General features: G+C 37.5%; 1 protein-coding gene across 1 annotated transcript in view; it reads right to left on the bottom strand.

Moving 5' to 3' along the window:
* Positions 1–581: 581 nt before the first annotated feature.
* LGR4 (leucine rich repeat containing G protein-coupled receptor 4) overlaps positions 582–16,911 on the bottom strand; it is a 102,970-nt gene continuing 86,640 nt past the window's right edge. Inside the window, exons 7-18 of the mRNA XM_004755888.2 lie at positions 16,088–16,156; positions 14,890–14,961; positions 14,636–14,707; positions 13,966–14,034; positions 12,408–12,479; positions 11,251–11,316; positions 10,440–10,511; positions 8,640–8,711; positions 8,203–8,328; positions 7,050–7,165; positions 6,714–6,797; positions 582–3,881 (exon numbers count right to left, since the gene is read on the bottom strand). Of these exons, the coding sequence (XP_004755945.2) occupies positions 2,605–3,881; positions 6,714–6,797; positions 7,050–7,165; positions 8,203–8,328; positions 8,640–8,711; positions 10,440–10,511; positions 11,251–11,316; positions 12,408–12,479; positions 13,966–14,034; positions 14,636–14,707; positions 14,890–14,961; positions 16,088–16,156 (2,167 nt within the window). The 3' untranslated portion in view covers positions 582–2,604. The remainder of the gene's footprint in view (positions 3,882–6,713; positions 6,798–7,049; positions 7,166–8,202; positions 8,329–8,639; positions 8,712–10,439; positions 10,512–11,250; positions 11,317–12,407; positions 12,480–13,965; positions 14,035–14,635; positions 14,708–14,889; positions 14,962–16,087; positions 16,157–16,911) is intronic.

Below are 16,911 nucleotides of genomic sequence, written 5' to 3'. Positions count from 1 at the left end.
TCTCTACATTAAACACAGGGCTAGAACTTTATAACCCTGAGATCAAGAGTTGCATGTTTCATCAACGAAGCCAGCCAGGCACCCCAATCATTTTTTTTTTTTAAGATCTTATTTCTAATTAATCTCTTCATCCAATGTAGGGCTCAAACTCACAACCCTGAGATCGAGAGCACCAGCTACTTAGCCAATCAGGCACCCTACCACCACCACCACCACCAATCATTTGCTTTTAAATAAAGATCTAATTCATGGTATTCTCTTAAATTTCACATTTTTTTTTCCCCATGAGTATGGTTCAGACTTAAGATAGAATAAAATCTTACTTGTATATATCAGCAGTGTTCTTTGAGCATTTCTTCTAATACTCTTCCTTTAAACAGGATGAGACCAGAGAGGGAGACAAACCATAAGAGACTCTTAATCTCAGGAAACAAATTGAGGATTGCTAGAGGGGAGGGGGTGGAAGCGATGGGGTGGCTGGGTGATGGACATTGGGGAGGGTATGTGCTATGGTGAGTGCTGTGAATTGTTAAGACTGATGAATCACAGACCTGTACCCCTGAAACAAATAATACATTCTATGTTTTAAAAAAATAGTTTAATTTGCCTACTTTAACATTAAGCAAATTCATTAACATACCTAGTTACAAATTAAGGCAAAATAGATTGCTAGATTTCTAGAACTTTAATAATTCAAAACACAGCTTACAACAGTGTATCTCCCACTAGAAAGAAATGTGGTAAATGCATGATTTACCACACATTTTATATACCTGCTATTCTATATTTTAAATGAATGCAAAGTTTTCAGTGACTTGAATTTCGGAGGAAAAAAACCTTTTAGCTACATATTTTTACCAAGTTATGATTTAATATTATCAGATGTGTAAATATACAAACATGATAGCAACTTTAAAAACTTGTGAATAGTTGGCCCTACAAAATTACAACACACTGTAAATAAATCCCTCCCGCATTTTATACAAACTACATGATTTTGATATACAAAGATTCTGTTTTTATTACACTGACAATGTACAACCAAGACTATTTACAATGCAAAAAAGTATATAAACCACAATTTAACATCCTGCTACTGGCAGCCACTATAGTTTAGGAGGTAGCTTTAATTAAACAAAATGAACAGAAGCCACATTTCCCAACTTGTGTTCTAAAAATAATTTACATAAGATAAAAATTCATTATATGCACAGTATATACAGTTTAATTATTAAACTGTAATCTAGCTTAATGTTTTTTAGTATATCCTGAATAACTAATATGGCAGTGGGTTTGCTATTGATTTAGCATATTGTTCAAAAAACACACTGAACATTTATAACTTTTAAGACTCCACATAGTGACATGTCAAAAGTCCATAGATAAGAATCAAGTAAAATTTTGAATTGTTAAAGACATAGGCCTAAGCTTTATTCCTTTTTCTTTTTCTTTGACAACACATTTGTTTTGTCTCACAAGAACACAATTTCTGAACTGTTGCATAGGCTCTTTTGTGTTTAAATCACAGTAAGGGGGAAATGTATGGAAGCTACCAGATAACAGCACAGGTTTAGGAGAATCTGGCTCACTAAGAAACCCTGATAAGTGCTTTGTGTCAATAATTACTCCCGATTTCTTCCACCTTGACACAATAATTTACCAGTTTATCTTCTGTATAATTTAAACTATCCATAGATAACATACCAACAAAATTGGATAATGTTGGTACAGCCAATGTTATTAAAGAACTGTTTATGAATGAGAACATTCCATGGAGCCATCAAATCCCTCAGATGCTATTCAAACCCCATATTAGCTAGTAGTTTATCCAAATCTACCAAACCCACACAACCATTAGTCCTTTACTTCTTCCTAGTGTGGTCACAAGACATTGAGGAAAAAATCACTGTGATTGCACCAAAGAGATGCGTAATGTCTGAAAACAAATGTTCAGCTATTCTTTTAAAATCTAACAGTTGTTAATATTGTTTTAAAAACATCTTCAGGTTTTAGATTTATAAGTCACTTAAACAAAATTTATGATGCTATTATGTCAAAGATGGGACCCGAAAATGCAATTGGGTGATAATGCCTACTCTTCTACTCTCACAGTTCTACCTGGGAGACAATCCCTTTTTTGGCCCTGCAGTAAGTTGTCCTGAGATTAATGATGCAACATTAGGTAAAATTAGCAAGACTTTTTCTTAGTTACATAAAATCACATTTTCAAATATTCTTAAAAAAATATTAACAGCTGTTCTTCATCTTGTGCTTAATTCTGAAACAGGTTTAAATTTGCTTCTTATGGATCAAGAAAACCTAACGTTATATTGCTATGATATACATAAAATCTTTTTCAAGTTATAAATTTTTTCCAAATAGACCACACATTGCTTGGACATTGCATTTTTCATCAATTGACAGTTTAGGCACTTGTTCTCTGAAAATGTCTGGTTTAAGAAATAAACTGCCACCTTCTCCTCCTTCTAAGTAACACACCAGGCAGTGATCACAGAAGTGCTTCCCAGATGAAAGAGCAGACTAGGTTTCAGTCTATAAATGCTGTGATTTTGGTTGATGGGGGAAAGTTACAAACATGTCAATTCAGTCTTTAACTCTTGGTAGATTGTAAGCATAGCGCACCAAAGGGAATCCTCGACTCTGATAGAAGCAGGCTCGTCCACAGGCCTGCACCTGGTCAGAGCTGTCGGAGACAAAGGAATCTTCTTCATCTGCATAATCAGAGTGGGCCGATTGTGTGCCACAGTCAGACCAATAGCTGTCCGGTCTTTGGCAAGAACCCACTGCCAATGCAGGACAGCTGTGTGATTTTATTAAGTGTTTGCATGACACTGGCTTTGTCAAAAGAAAGGATTCACAGCAGTCACACACAGTCAGGTTACCCTGCAAATGTGAGTACATGCCACAGTCATAGAAGAAATCCTGTTCTACACAGCCGGCTTGGCTACTGATGGACACTGAAACCGATCCGCTTTTCTTGGTAATGTGTCGCTTCAGTAACTTCCAGTCTTCTTTAAACTTTGGGTTGAAGAAAACATATAGGACCGGATTCAGGCATGCCGGCAATGGGAAAAATATCAGAGTAACAGACTTCATTATTTCAGGGCTGATGGAGATTGCAGTGATCAGTGGCGCAAATGAGAAAAATGCAACAGGACAGAAAAAGATGCAATTGGTGAAGATGAGCCACGCGACATGCTTTATCATGCTAGAATGTGAGTTCTCTGAAAGGTCCTCTTTTTCCAAGTTGCAGTAAAGTTTGGTGTAGATAATGGCCATTAATAAGAATGCTAATGAGTTTAATAACACTAAGGTTACAGTAAATCCTAACGATGGCGTTTCTCCTGTGGGGAATGGCAAACAAAGGGGTGATGCAGAATATTCCCCTCTATGGAAAAGTGGAAAACAGCCTGCCACTGCTGCTCCCAGAAAAGCAAAAAGGGCAGCAATCCGGAATTGTTTGAGATGATTGCTTTTCCCATTTTTCATTATATCTTTTGCAGATAAGCTTCTTTCGACAGCTGCCAACATTAATAAAAATATGGCACTTTCTGAGGAGAAAATAGCAAGAAACCCAGCTATTCTGCACCCACTGCCAATCTCCCACCAAATGCCAAATTCAGCAAATCTGCCCCAGGACACAGCATCCAGAAAAGTTAAGATGCCAGTATAAGCTCCCATGAATAAGTTGGATACAGAAATCAGGCCTATGAACAATTTGGAGGAAGGCACCGGTGAACAAGATGCGAATGTTGTTAAAATGACAAGCAGGTTGAAAAACAAAGCAACCAAGAAAATGAACCACACAGTAAGACGGATCATCCAGCTTCCCAGTAAATATTCGCAGGGCTTAAAAGCACCTAAAACAAGAGAGAGAAATAAAAGGCAATTTAGAAAACACCCTATTCTCATATGCTATGGATTTAGAGAAAAGCTAAAGAAGGTTAATCTAGAATAATTAAATCTGGTACCAAAATTGAATTGAACCAAATTGAAAAGATTTCTATTTCTTAGCTATTTTAGACATTGGACTAGGCTATTTTAAAAACAACACACTTCAATTCCTTTTATTAAATATCTAGTAAACCCAAACAGTGAGTGATATATAGATAGATAGATACAGATATAGATATGGATATGGATATGTGTGTGTGTGTGTGTATATACATACACACACACACATATATATATTAATTACAGTGTCTCATACATGAAAGTACTTGATATACTGAAGGCTCGGAATGAGATAAATTATGGTTTTAATTTAGGGTTCATGACTTGCCGTTCTTTTTTGAAAAAGCAGCTTAAACCCATATCAATTTCATTTTCTCGCCTGTGGATATTAATGCCTATTTCATAGCATGGTGTACCTTAAGTAAAATTATATACATGAGATACCTAAGCAGGTTACTAGGTACATAGCTGGCCTTCAATAAATAAGAGGTCCTTTTCTTCCTCTTTCCTAGTCCTAATACAGCTTTTGAAAATTATATATGTACATATATGCATGTATACATCTATTTTTTCCCACATTATGGCTTTCAAGGGCAACCTGATGAAGAAGGTTAAGATAGGTATAATTATACGCACTTTTCGTCTAGAGAAATTGAGATGTCAAAATGTTCGATTGACCTGACAAAGGTTATTCAATAAGAAAGTGAAGGGAGAGCAAAAACACATGGATGTTAAATACATACAAAGCCATATCCAATAAAATCCTGTGAAACTTACACTAGGATTGCAACAACTAATTTCGTAACTAAATTGTATGTTCTAGTAAGGGGCTTTGACAGGCTAGTTATGTCACAAATGACAACTATTTTATTTTAAAATTAGTAAAGAAAAATGAAATGCTGTTTATAGAGCACAAGAAAACTGTTATTAGAGTTGCCTAAAACACACGTTCTGATTTATCCTTCTGAACTGTCATGAAGTTTGATACATCCCATAAAGCACTTTAAATCACTGAGACATTCATAGACCTAACAAGCCATCTCTGCAACATTTATGTCTTATATAATATCCCAAATATCACAAGTTTTAAAATTTTTTTAATTAAGTAATTAACTATTTTCATTCCCCCCCCCACCCTCAGGGAGTATTAAAAGAAAGCTTTCACGTTTATCTCTGTATCTGAACTCATCCTCCTTTCGAGGAAGAGGGAGGGAGTAGTAGCTCATCTGACCTGAGAGAACAGTTCACCCTTTGGGAAGTGTTTGGTAGGTGGAGGTACTTTCCCTCAAAATCCTGGCAAGGAGGCTCCACCCAGCCTCCTCCAGTTTTAACACAAGGACTCCACTCTCCACTACTTCCTGCTTCTGAGTGAACACCTGGGTGTCTGTGTGTTACTACAACTGAGGGGGGAGTCAGGTCTACAGTGTATCTTTCCTGCAGCCTGGGGAGAGGAGCTCAGACCAACGACTAATGTTCCTCCTGGCTAAGGTTTAAATTCAGTGTGGAGGACATAGAATCCCTGCTGGTTCTGGTCTAGTCTCCCCTTTAATAAAGCTGTTCCCTTCTCACTGGGTTGTCAGTTCCTTAGGTACATCCTCCAGCACAAGGACCCCAGGAAGGGCAGTGAGCAAGCTGGACCCCATTACCTTCCAGTGATTTATTTGGAAACTAGACAACATACATTGTTTAAGGTGAAATGATTCTTTGCCAATTCCATTCACTCATCTGGTCACGTTCAGCTCATTCTCTACATAGGCACTGTACTAAGCAGTAAAAGAATGTAAACACAGCCCCTTAAAAAGCTCACGATTGGGGCACATGGGCGGCTCAGTCTGTTAAGCGTCTGCCTTCAGCTCAGATCATGATTCCGGGGTCCTGAGATTGAGCCCCATGATGGGCTCCGTGCTTAGTAGGGAGTCTGCTTCTCCTTCTCCCTCTGGCTCAGCCTGCACCCCTACCGCTTGTGCTCATTCTCAAATGAATAAATAAACAAATCTTTAAAAAAACAAGTGGGGGGCACCTGGGTGGCTTAGGCAGTTAAGCAGCTGCCTTTTGGCTCAGGTCATGATCTCAGGGTCCTGAGACTGAGCCCCACATCAGGCTCCCTCCTCAGTGGGGAGTTGGCTTCTCCCTCTGCCTCTGCTGCTCCCCATTTGTGCTTTCTCATTCTCTAATAAATAAAATCTTTTTAAAAAATCAATTTCATAGCACAGAAGTTAGCCAATTTTTTTCTTTTACAGTAAAATTCCAAATCCATCTTCCCTCATAGATGAAATCTAATCCAACAGTATGTCAGAACTAAATATATGGTCTCATTTTAGTAACTTTCCCAAGTCTACTAAAATTCAATGAAATAAAGTAGAATGAAAAGGAAAAGGAAGGTTGAATTAAAAAAGCGGGGGGGAGTAACACTAAAAATCCTTGCAGATCAGTAACTTCTAGAACTAGTCCTAGAGTTAATGAAGCCCTCAATTTTGCCTCTCAATTTTGAATGCACATAACTGTCTGGGGAGCTTGTTAACACTGATCCTGAGTCAATGAGTCTGGGACTGAGATTCTGTAAGAGATGCCTAAACTTCTGGTACACGGACCACACTTTGAGGCATAAGGCCTTATGACATCATCTAGTCCCGCTCCTGTTATAAAAAAAAAAATCACACATTTCCCCACACATTTCAGATATATTTGCCTAAAGTTCATTTAAAGCAAGAAACTGCAGCAAAATGTGTTGGGCATACCTGTGGAGGGTGTGCAGTGGATAATTATTTGACTATGTTCTTCATTCTCCACACTGCTGGTGACACCTGCTCCATCAGTGGGACCTGAATATATAACATAAACTGTGTTTAATTCAAGCTTTGCGCAATTGAAAAGAACCAAACTCTTCTGCAATCTTCTCTGTCATGCATGATGTAAATTCAGCTGGCATGAAGCTTCATAACAAAGATGCTAGTAACACAGAAAATGCCATTTTCTCACATATTTCATATTTATCCTTCACAAATGATTACAAGAACAGAGACTTGAATTAATGCCATAAAGAATGTTCTATTTTTAGAAGTATATGCACTTGCCTTTATCCTTTGCCACACTGTGGTCTTGGAGGCTGGTATCTTCCGCGTTTGAATGTGCATACGAGTCACAGCCCCAAAATGCGCAGCACTGATAAGCATATGGTACTGATAAAGACCTGGAAAAGATGGTAAAATCTACGTTGAATAACAACTTCACAGACATGCTTTTGTTCTGTAAAAAGTACTTCAATCTTTAAGAGCCCCAGAGAAAGATCTGATTGTCACATGCTTTAAAAGCTGGTCATTAGCCTCTCTGGGCCTCCATTTCCTCATTGGTGAGGATGTCACCTATCAGATGTCACCATGACTTTCTCTTTTCATATAAGATATGCTTTTAAGGGGCGCCTGGGTGGCTCAGTGGGTTGAGCCGCTGCCTTCGGCTCGGGTCATGATCTCAGGGTCCTGGGATAGAGTCCCACATCGGGCTCTCTGCTCAGCAGGGAGCCTGCTTCCTCCTCTCTCTCTGCCTGCCTCTCTGCCTACTTGTGATCTCTGTCTGTCAAATAAATAAATAAAATCTTAAAAAAAAAAAAAGATATGCTTTTAAAAACTCAATTTAAAACAAACCATATTTAAAATTTAGCAGTAATGCTGCAATTTAAAGTGAAGTCTAATCAGACTCCTTTTATACATGAATTAACCATGCCTAATTTATCATATGATACTGGCAGTTTGATTTAAAAATCAATGTCACAGATCCTTTGTGACTTTCTACCACTAAATGAATGTACTTTGTTCATATAACTATAGTAAACATATTTATTCTCTTCTCCCATGGTACTATCCCCAACCCTATCTCTATGGTATCAAATACTTTATAAACATATTAGAGCACTGTGCCAATTTTCTGTAGGTTCACACTTATGGGCTCCTGCCACATTGCTAATGACAAATCTGCTATATGAAAAACCAGTCTGATGAACAGCTATGTTCTCTCTCTGGCAGTCTCCAGGACTCAAATTCATGTTCTCAAAAACTACAGAATAATGCTCATGTTCTATTTTTTACCAAATTTGTGAGGACCGAGGTAGAAAATACTCTTAAATTATAACCTCCCAGAGAATCTGGGAACCACAGCAAAAAAACTAGTATACTCTATAATTTAGAGGGCCACCACAACTTCAACAAAAAAGAAAAATAAGTAAAAACACACCTGAGATTAACAAAATCCTTTGCTGCTAATGCTTCTTTCAGCTTGAAGTTGCCAACAAGTTTCAGTTGATTTAGCCCATTCAGGCCTTCCGTAGGAAATGAAGTTAATTCATTGAAACTTATATCTCTGAAATATGAATGAGACTTCAAATTAACTCCTAGGATACAAGTTACACAAAAACATGTATATGTTTATATGTTATACATGTGTAAACATCACAAATATTAAAGTTGTACAAGGAAGTTAAGGTGTAGTAAAACAATAGATCTGGCATGCTTCTTGCCATTTAAGAAACCATTTCAATACGAATGCAGCTTAGCATTTACACAGGGGAACAACTGAACAGAGAAATATTTCCATAGGACAATGCTAAAACACAAGTTTCTGTAGATGGTTCATTTCTTTCAAGATATTACTGCATAAAATCATCAACTTACAGGTTAGTTATTGACCCAAGCTTTGCAAAAGCTCTGTTGTGAATTTCATGGATCAAGTTTCTACTCAGATCTCTGCAATTACAAGAGTAGCATTGTTAATCTTTTCAAATAAATTCAAATTGCAGTTACTTTGACCACACTATGGAATCTGAGGTAGTCACAGTATCCCTGATAAGATATCAAGATTAATATCTTGATATTAATTAATTAATTAATTAATCTTGACCAACAACTTTATGTTTATGTTGAACCCCTCCCCTTCACAAAAATCTGTTTCTTGGAATGGGTTCCATGGAGCAGTAATTCTAGTTGGCATCTGTTTCAAAACAGTTGTGAATTTTCTCCACCTTATCCTTCTGGTAGCAGTTCAAAAATACGAATGATATGATATAACCTTTGGTACTATTAAGTAGGTGAGGAAAAACTCAGCTCCTGACAAAGCTGAAAATGAAAACAGGTTTCATAGTATTTGCTTTCTCAAAGGTCAGTGATAAGGCCCTGAGGGAAGACAAATAATCAATATGTAAACAAGAGCATTCCAGAAGGCTTCAGATATCATTCTTTCCCGAGCAGGAAATAAAAATCCTATCAACACCAAAGCTGTACTACATTCAGAAACACACCCTGAGAAATTCTGATCTTGCAGATTTAATAAAAACGGAGAAATAATCTGCAACCACCCTTAAATGGAGCATTAATGGAAATTTAAAGGGTGGATAAATTCATTCCATTACCCATCCCCTGGATCACAGCACAACTGGACAAACTTGGTTCCAAATCATGAAAAGGCCAGCTTTTCATTGTTGTAGCTTATCAGTGCTCTAAGAAGTGATGGCAGCTAGGAGCCAGTCCCCTTCCTCGCTACTGCCCAGACCCATGCACAGTAAGCCTGTCAGGCACAGGGAAAGATCCCAACCTCCAATGAAGTACCTTCCAGTAGAAAACATTTTCATTGTCTTACTGGGGATCTACTGGAAGACAGTATTCAATATATGTAATTTCACTTCACCTTCAATTTTTTAAATTTGCTGTGTATTTTAAAAGTGGTCACTATTTTAGCATATTGTGTTTTCTGCATTAAAGTTCTGTGAAGGTGGGGACAAGGCCTGTCTTAGCCACCTCTCTATCCCCAAGTGCTTAAGTGAATATTTGGCACAAATACACACTCAAATGCAAATACATTTTTTCTAATGAGTACTTCTGCTGCATATTAGCTATATTTGTGACAATACATACCACAGCATAAGGGTCAGCACATTTTTTCTGTAGAGGGCCAGATAGTAAATATTCTCACCTATAGGTCATATGGTCTCTACTTCCCACTACTCAACTCTGCCATAATATGGTGAAAGCAGCTTTAGACAACACTTACTCAAAAGGGCATGGTTGTGTTCTAGTAAAACCTAATTTACAAGAATCGGAGGCAGGCTGGACCTGGCCCATAGCCTATAGTTTGCCTAGCCTAACCCTGCCCTAATGGAGAGGCAAACCTCATTAGCATGACAAGAAAACAAGCAAGCTCCATCTCGCAGGTTATATGTGTTATGCTTTATCACTTACTAACATACGATATCATAAATCAGCTAAGGTAAAAGGTAAAAAATACTAACTAAAAAGCTAAGGTTAAAAAAAAATACTGAGAGTGGAGTATTGATAAAGTACCATGTGGTAAAACCGGAACAGTATTTACACGTAATAAATTGTATCTTTAAACATATCTATCATGGGAATTGTAATGATATATTAATTTGGAACTGGACAAAAATTGTATTTGTTTCTAATAATCAGAGAGAAACTTACAGAATCCTCAGAGATATCAGGCCTTGAAAAGTACCTTCTTTTATTTGGTGGATCTGATTACGTTGCAAAGAACTAAAAAAGAGAAGAAGGAGGAGAAGGAGGAAGAGAAGGAAGAGGAAGGGTGATGAAAGAAAAAAGAAAAAAAAAGAAAATTATTTTTGATTTTGAAAGCTAATATTTCCTCAACTTTTCCTAAGTTTAAATACTCATTCATAAGTAACAATGATTGATCTTGCTGAAAGTAAAAAGAACTGCCATTTCCTCCTCTGTAATATCACAGAGTTAGATTAATTGGTATTCCCCTCCCAAATTATACTGGGAATTAATGTATACTATCTAAATTCCTTAACAACCCCACTTAGGAGAGCAGTTAGAAAATATGGTAAAAAAGGATCCAGGACAACATAACCATACCAGGTACTGCAGGTAGAAAGCTAGAAGAAAGGGATCAGAAACGGGAGAATTAATGCCTTCCTCTCCCTTCTCCCAACCAACTGCCACCAGAGCTTATAGATACACAGTAGGTATGCATGTTTGATTTCCCTCAATATCCAGGAACAGTTTTTGTTTGTTTGCTTTTTGTGTACACAGGCTTCCCCCTATAACGTCTCCCAGACTGCCTGATAAATACCTAAGAAATGCTGGTTGCATGACCATAGCTAGTACAATTTGACAGGAACACCTGATTATACACATCTATTTCTCTAACATTTCTAATTTTTTAAACATTAAAGCCATTACTTAAAATAGGATATATTCAGTGAATCAACAATAAACCACAGCAAAAAGAGTAAGTCAAAGACCAACTTACATTTCTTCCAGAGCATGGCAACCATTAAAGCTTGGAAGGTCTTTTATATTGTTGTAAGACAAGTCCCTTAAAGCAACAAAAATTAACAAATTAATTTCTATGTTATCAGAAAACTAAGTTAAAAGAAGCTATACTCAGAAGTACTGAAAGCAGCTCCAAGATCTATAATAGAGAGCTGAAGAAAACAACTATTTTTTTCTAAGACTTACAAGCTTCTAGAGTACCCCAGTGATATACTGGGCTTATGATTTGCAAATTTCAAATACATAATATCGAGTACAGACAATATAAAATATATTAAAAACATTTATTTCTTTTTCAATTTTTAAGTAAAATTATTAAAAACATGAAGCATATAAAGTTAAATATACAAAAATATGTAAAATATAAAATTATGTGTAAGTGGTAGACTATTTTTTATATTTTTATAATATCATAAACAATTTCTCTGTTATTTAATTATAAAGCTGTGAGAGGTGGTATGCATAGCTCACATTTTCAAAAAAATTGTGTTAAATCATGTACAGGGACTCAATAACTCTCAGTTAATTCCACTGCAGTGTTTCCTCAGTAGTGATCACTGTGCTTGATACTCCACAACATTTAATGGCTTGCTTTATCAATCAGTCACTTATTTTGTTACTATTGCTCTCCACTGAATACTTATTAACAGCTTAGAAACTTAATTGTTTGTTCTTGTGACATTTTTATACCCTTTATTTACTTTTAATTTCCAGATAGTTTAAAGTTTTTGGAAAGCTCCATGCTTAGCTGGTTCCTGACCCAAGAAAGATTTGGGCTCTGCTTAGGTTATGGATGAAAGAGAAAGATGTAGAAAGCTGACACTTCTGGGGCTTCTAGGATAAGGACAAGGGAGTCCAGTCAGGAAAAATACCAAGGAAGAGCCTAGTCTGGTTTTACTTTTTTCAGAGCAAAAGTCCCAAGATGTGTGACATACATATCACTCTAAAGCCAAATTGAAATAAATGTTACCTACACTGGGGTCACGAAAACACCTGCTCATTTCCATAAAGGGAACAAATAAGACACAATTCTACCCTAAAATCAGCTAATGTAAATAGCTTATCAAAAATAAAACAATATAGGTGAAGCACATAAAAGAAAAAGTATGAGAAGGGAAGAGGAACCCAACTTACAAAGTCCGAAGCATCCTTTGTTCTTGGCACAAGTTACTGGATATGCTGCTTATCTTTGTGCCTGTCAAGGTCCTGTGGAAAAACATTGTTCATCTAAGAAATGTTTCAAGTTGAGAGGGTAAATAAAATGCTATTCTCACATAGAAGAAGAAACAGATATTTGCCTATGAACTAAAGCCTGTGTATTCCACTGCCTACTTATTCCCTAAAGTCAGGTATGTGGGGAAATGGATTAAGCCCTCCATTATGGATTTCATTTTCATAGTAAGACAGAAAAGCCTTACTATGTTAGAACTGTTAATACTGTCCAGACAATGAGGCTGATTTCTCATGTGGACCAACAGAAAAATACTAATCCACAGCCACAGTCTGACTACAATCACGTGTAACACCACCTCATACCAAAAACGTGGGAAGCCAGCTCAGCATCCTGCATTCCAAACCCAGCCAACCTAACTCACCATTCTGAAATGTTCTCCTCCTCCCTCCCTCTCCGCGTTCCCATCTGCAGTCAATACCAATTCCTGTGCTTTCTTCCTTTGTGGTGTGTCCAGCATCTGATTCTCTCTTCATTTTTACTGCTATTATGCAGATCACACATGGAATGAGGCAGAGAGCCTCAGGCCACTCAGAGGAACGTCAGCGGTGTTAAAGGTGTCCACTTAGCAAGTGGATTATTCCTAGGACCTCCTTGTGGTTCTTCCCATCTCGTCTCTCTTGCCCTAACATCACCTGCTGCCATGTACTCGACACATCAAAACCACCTTAATAGTCAAGTTTAAACTTCTGAGCCCAGTGCTTCCAGAACACTTTTTCCCTTACATCTTGGCACATGTGAAAATCATAACATTTATGTGACCTACTCTGAAAAGGTTCCCTGTGGCTGGAGACCCTTAACCAGCTCAGGTTCTTTCTGGCTTTCTGGAGGGCTCAGGTCAGCAAAAGCTCAGATCCATATGTATCCCATTCACAGACCATCCACTGGGAAGAACTGCCATAACCAAATGTTCCATGTTCGATGGCTGCCATTTTAAAACCGTGACCCAAATGATTTTCCAAATTTCTCCATATCACATCACATTCCATTAAACACATGCAATTCTAGCTATACACGATCATCTGCATGCCACCCCTGAGGAAATTTTCAGTATTCCCCATTTTACTAAATCCTGCCTTTCTAAATAAAATCCCCGGCTCTGGGAAACCTGACAGTATTCAGTTTTGAAAACATTACACCTCCTCCCTAAAGCTTTCTCTGATACTCTACATCAATTGCTCCACTTCTGAGTTCCAAAAGCACTGCTTCAAATTTGGCATTTACTTACTGCTTATATTTTCAGTGAACTTTTCAGATCTAATATCCATGCACCAGGCTATCTGCTACCTGAGCTGACTGAACCCTAACCCAATAAATACACATCTCCATGCATGCTATTCACAAAGAGAGATACAGGAACCAACACAAACCTAGCACCATTGCCAAAAAGCACCAGCACCCTGCTGAGCCGGCCCGCATGTTATATTTACACTACCCCTGTTCAAAAACAGCCACACTCACAGACTTTCCAGATGGATAGTTCCTGTCAGATTGGGGAACTGCTGCACCATGCTTGCGCCTCGAATGACTCTTCAAGAAATTGGGAGAGAAAACAGAATTTAAAATAAAAAGTTTTCATAGATAATATTTTTGATTTATTTTTTGAACAGTTTAAAATCACTGGGTGCCTGGGTGGCTCAGTCATTAAGCATCTGCCTTCAACTCAGGATTGAGTCCCGTATTGGGCTCCCTGATCGGCGGGAAGCCTGCTTCTCCCTCTCCCACTCCCCCTGCTTGTGTTCCCTCTCTTGCTCTGTCTCTCTCTGTCAAATAAATAAACAAAATCGTTTAAAATTAATTAATTAATTAATTGAAATGTCAGAACTACTATACCTAAAAATAAAATCAGTTTCAATTCTTGAATGCACCTGAAACTGTGATAATTAATTAGGCCAAGTGTTCACATAAATAAGAACCATCATAAATCTTCAGAATTGTCCTCTGGACTTTCACCCAACAGAAAAAAAAAAAAAAAAAAAAGAAAGATTTTTTGTCTTCTGGAGCTACAATAATACATTCTAGTTTTCCAGTAAAGCAACTGCATAGATATTCACGTTGTCTTACAATTTGTATAATACAAAAAAAAAAAAAAAGAATAAAAATTTGAAAATAAAATTGGTACGATACTCACAAGGAATGCAGATCAGATAAATTGTGAAATGCTGAGTTCCCCACAAAAGACAGAGGATTATCATACAAATGTCTGTAAAAATACCCAAAAAAGGTAAAGTTTTCTTATGTTCACAAGCCATCCAACACTGCATCTATCTTCACAAAGTCCATACATCTAAAAGCCTGAATTTTCATTCTTCATTGAGATGCCTGGCATCATACAAACATGTTTTACATGATTCTATATTAAAACAAACCTTCAAAACTACTTACATAGTTCTTAAGAGTGGATTACCATCAAATGCTCCATCAGGGATAACAGAAATAGAATTACTATGAAATAACCTAAAAAAGGAGGAGAAAAATATTTTGAAACACATGTCCCCTTGTGAAATAAGTTAAAACCTGAATATCTAGCCCTGTTCAGTATTATGTGAAACACAACTGATAACAACTATATGTTAATTCCAAAAGTATGAGGAAACTAAAGTTTCAATTCCATCTCATCCTTTCCAGGACCATTTCCTAATTCCTCTTAAACCCACGCTTACGCTGGTATCGCTCAGGTCTCTCATACACGCTGAGTTGTTGCTTTCTCAACAAAGAACTTTAGACCATGAGTGAGAATCATAAGGTGTTTTAACGTTCATATTCCTCTGTCACCTTACATTTAGTCCTTAAGCAATGTGTGTCAGAGTATTTGCTGTCAACAGATGACCATACACAAGCCCCGGGATGCCATGTACATTCCTATCTCTGCCCTTGACAAAGCCAACATCTAAAATGCCCCCTTAACCCTTTTGGGTTCCTGGGTGGCTCAGCTGGTTAAATAGTTTCAGGGTTGTGGGCCTGGGTGGCTCAGGTCATGATCTCAGGGTTGTGAGAGCGAGGCCCACATCAGGCTCTATGCTGGGCGTGGGGTCAGCCTGAGATTCTCTCTCCCTCTGCCCCTCCCCCAATTCGTGCACTCATTCTCTCTTTCAAATAAACAGATCCTTACTGAATAAAGGATCTGAATAAATTCACACACACACACACACACACACCCCTACCATTTTAACTCCAGTCATATTCTTTCTCTTCAGTGCTACCTTTTCCAATGACCCCAATTCTCAATGAAATCTTTTTTCTGGGATGCTTCATTTACCCTCTTCATTTAGCACTTATTTCTACATAGCAACTGTTCTCTGTATTACATGGTTAGCCTCCCCAGTGCCACTAAGACTCCAAGCTTCTAACTGGCAAGGACCATACATTACTGCTCTTGTTTCAGCAGTATGGAGCCCAGCACAGAAATCCAGGCTCAAAACTGTCTGCACTAACTAACATAATCCAGTCTGTGTGATCATATGTGTGTCTGTGTATTGTGATATATCTAATGGAGCAAAGAGGTTTTCAAATCTCACTGTTGGAACATTAAGTGGTGAGTTCGAAGGATACTAAGGCGTAGAGAGAGCAAAACAATACTCACAGCTCTTTTAGGCTAGGAAGGGCTTTAATAGCCTGAGGAAATTCCCCCAAATTATTATAATTCAAGTCCCTAGAAAAAAAAATAGGAGAAGCATGTAAGGACACTGAAGAGTAGTACAATTTATAAGGCATTTTGGTACAAATGCATTCCTTAAAAATCCTCTGGATGGTGATCTCTGCTCACCAACCATAGTGCCATTTAAAACCCTGTAGTTTCTTACACCTTTTCTTAGAATACTGAAAAGAAAAAAAAAAAAAGAATCGTAATTCATCTATGTTGGTTTTAAGTTCATTTTACAAGGTCAAGGAATTCTGAATCACATTTTATTGGTACATTAAATAAATCATTTGAATGACATTTCTCGGGAAATTCACCATAAAATGGAGTTTATGGAATATCCATTTCTAAATGACAATAGCCTGAAACCAAGGTTTCCATTTGGGGTTTGGAGTGACTTCCTGAAATTCTGGCATGTGGGCAGCTGACCTCAGCCCTACTATCAGGTGGATGACCGGAGATAAGTATGAACAAGGGGAAGGACCAGGATGGCCTCCCACAATTATTGTCTTGAAGCAGGTTATAATTTGTTGAAAATGTTATATTAATTAGGAGAGAGAAAAGCCACAGTGATCTGTGCTAAAAAGTCTTAATTCTGAGTGTTTAAGTTTTAACTTCTTTTATAACCTAACGAGCATGTTGGCATATGATTATCATGGTTGATTTCAGAATGAGAGTAAGTTAAAATCAAAGGGCCAGCTCTTCAGGGATCTGTTTTGTTTTTCTTTACTACATAGAAAGAAAAGTGGCAAATGAAAATTTATCTG

The sequence above is a fragment of the Mustela putorius genome, unplaced genomic scaffold (genome assembly GCF_011764305.1).
Source record: "Mustela putorius furo isolate JIRA1106 unplaced genomic scaffold, ASM1176430v1.1 tig00003859_pilon_pilon_pilon, whole genome shotgun sequence".
NCBI classification, from domain to species: Eukaryota; Metazoa; Chordata; class Mammalia; order Carnivora; family Mustelidae; genus Mustela; species Mustela putorius.
The sequence above is the reverse complement of the archived record's forward strand: the minus strand, read 5'-3'. Positions and strand labels throughout refer to the sequence as shown.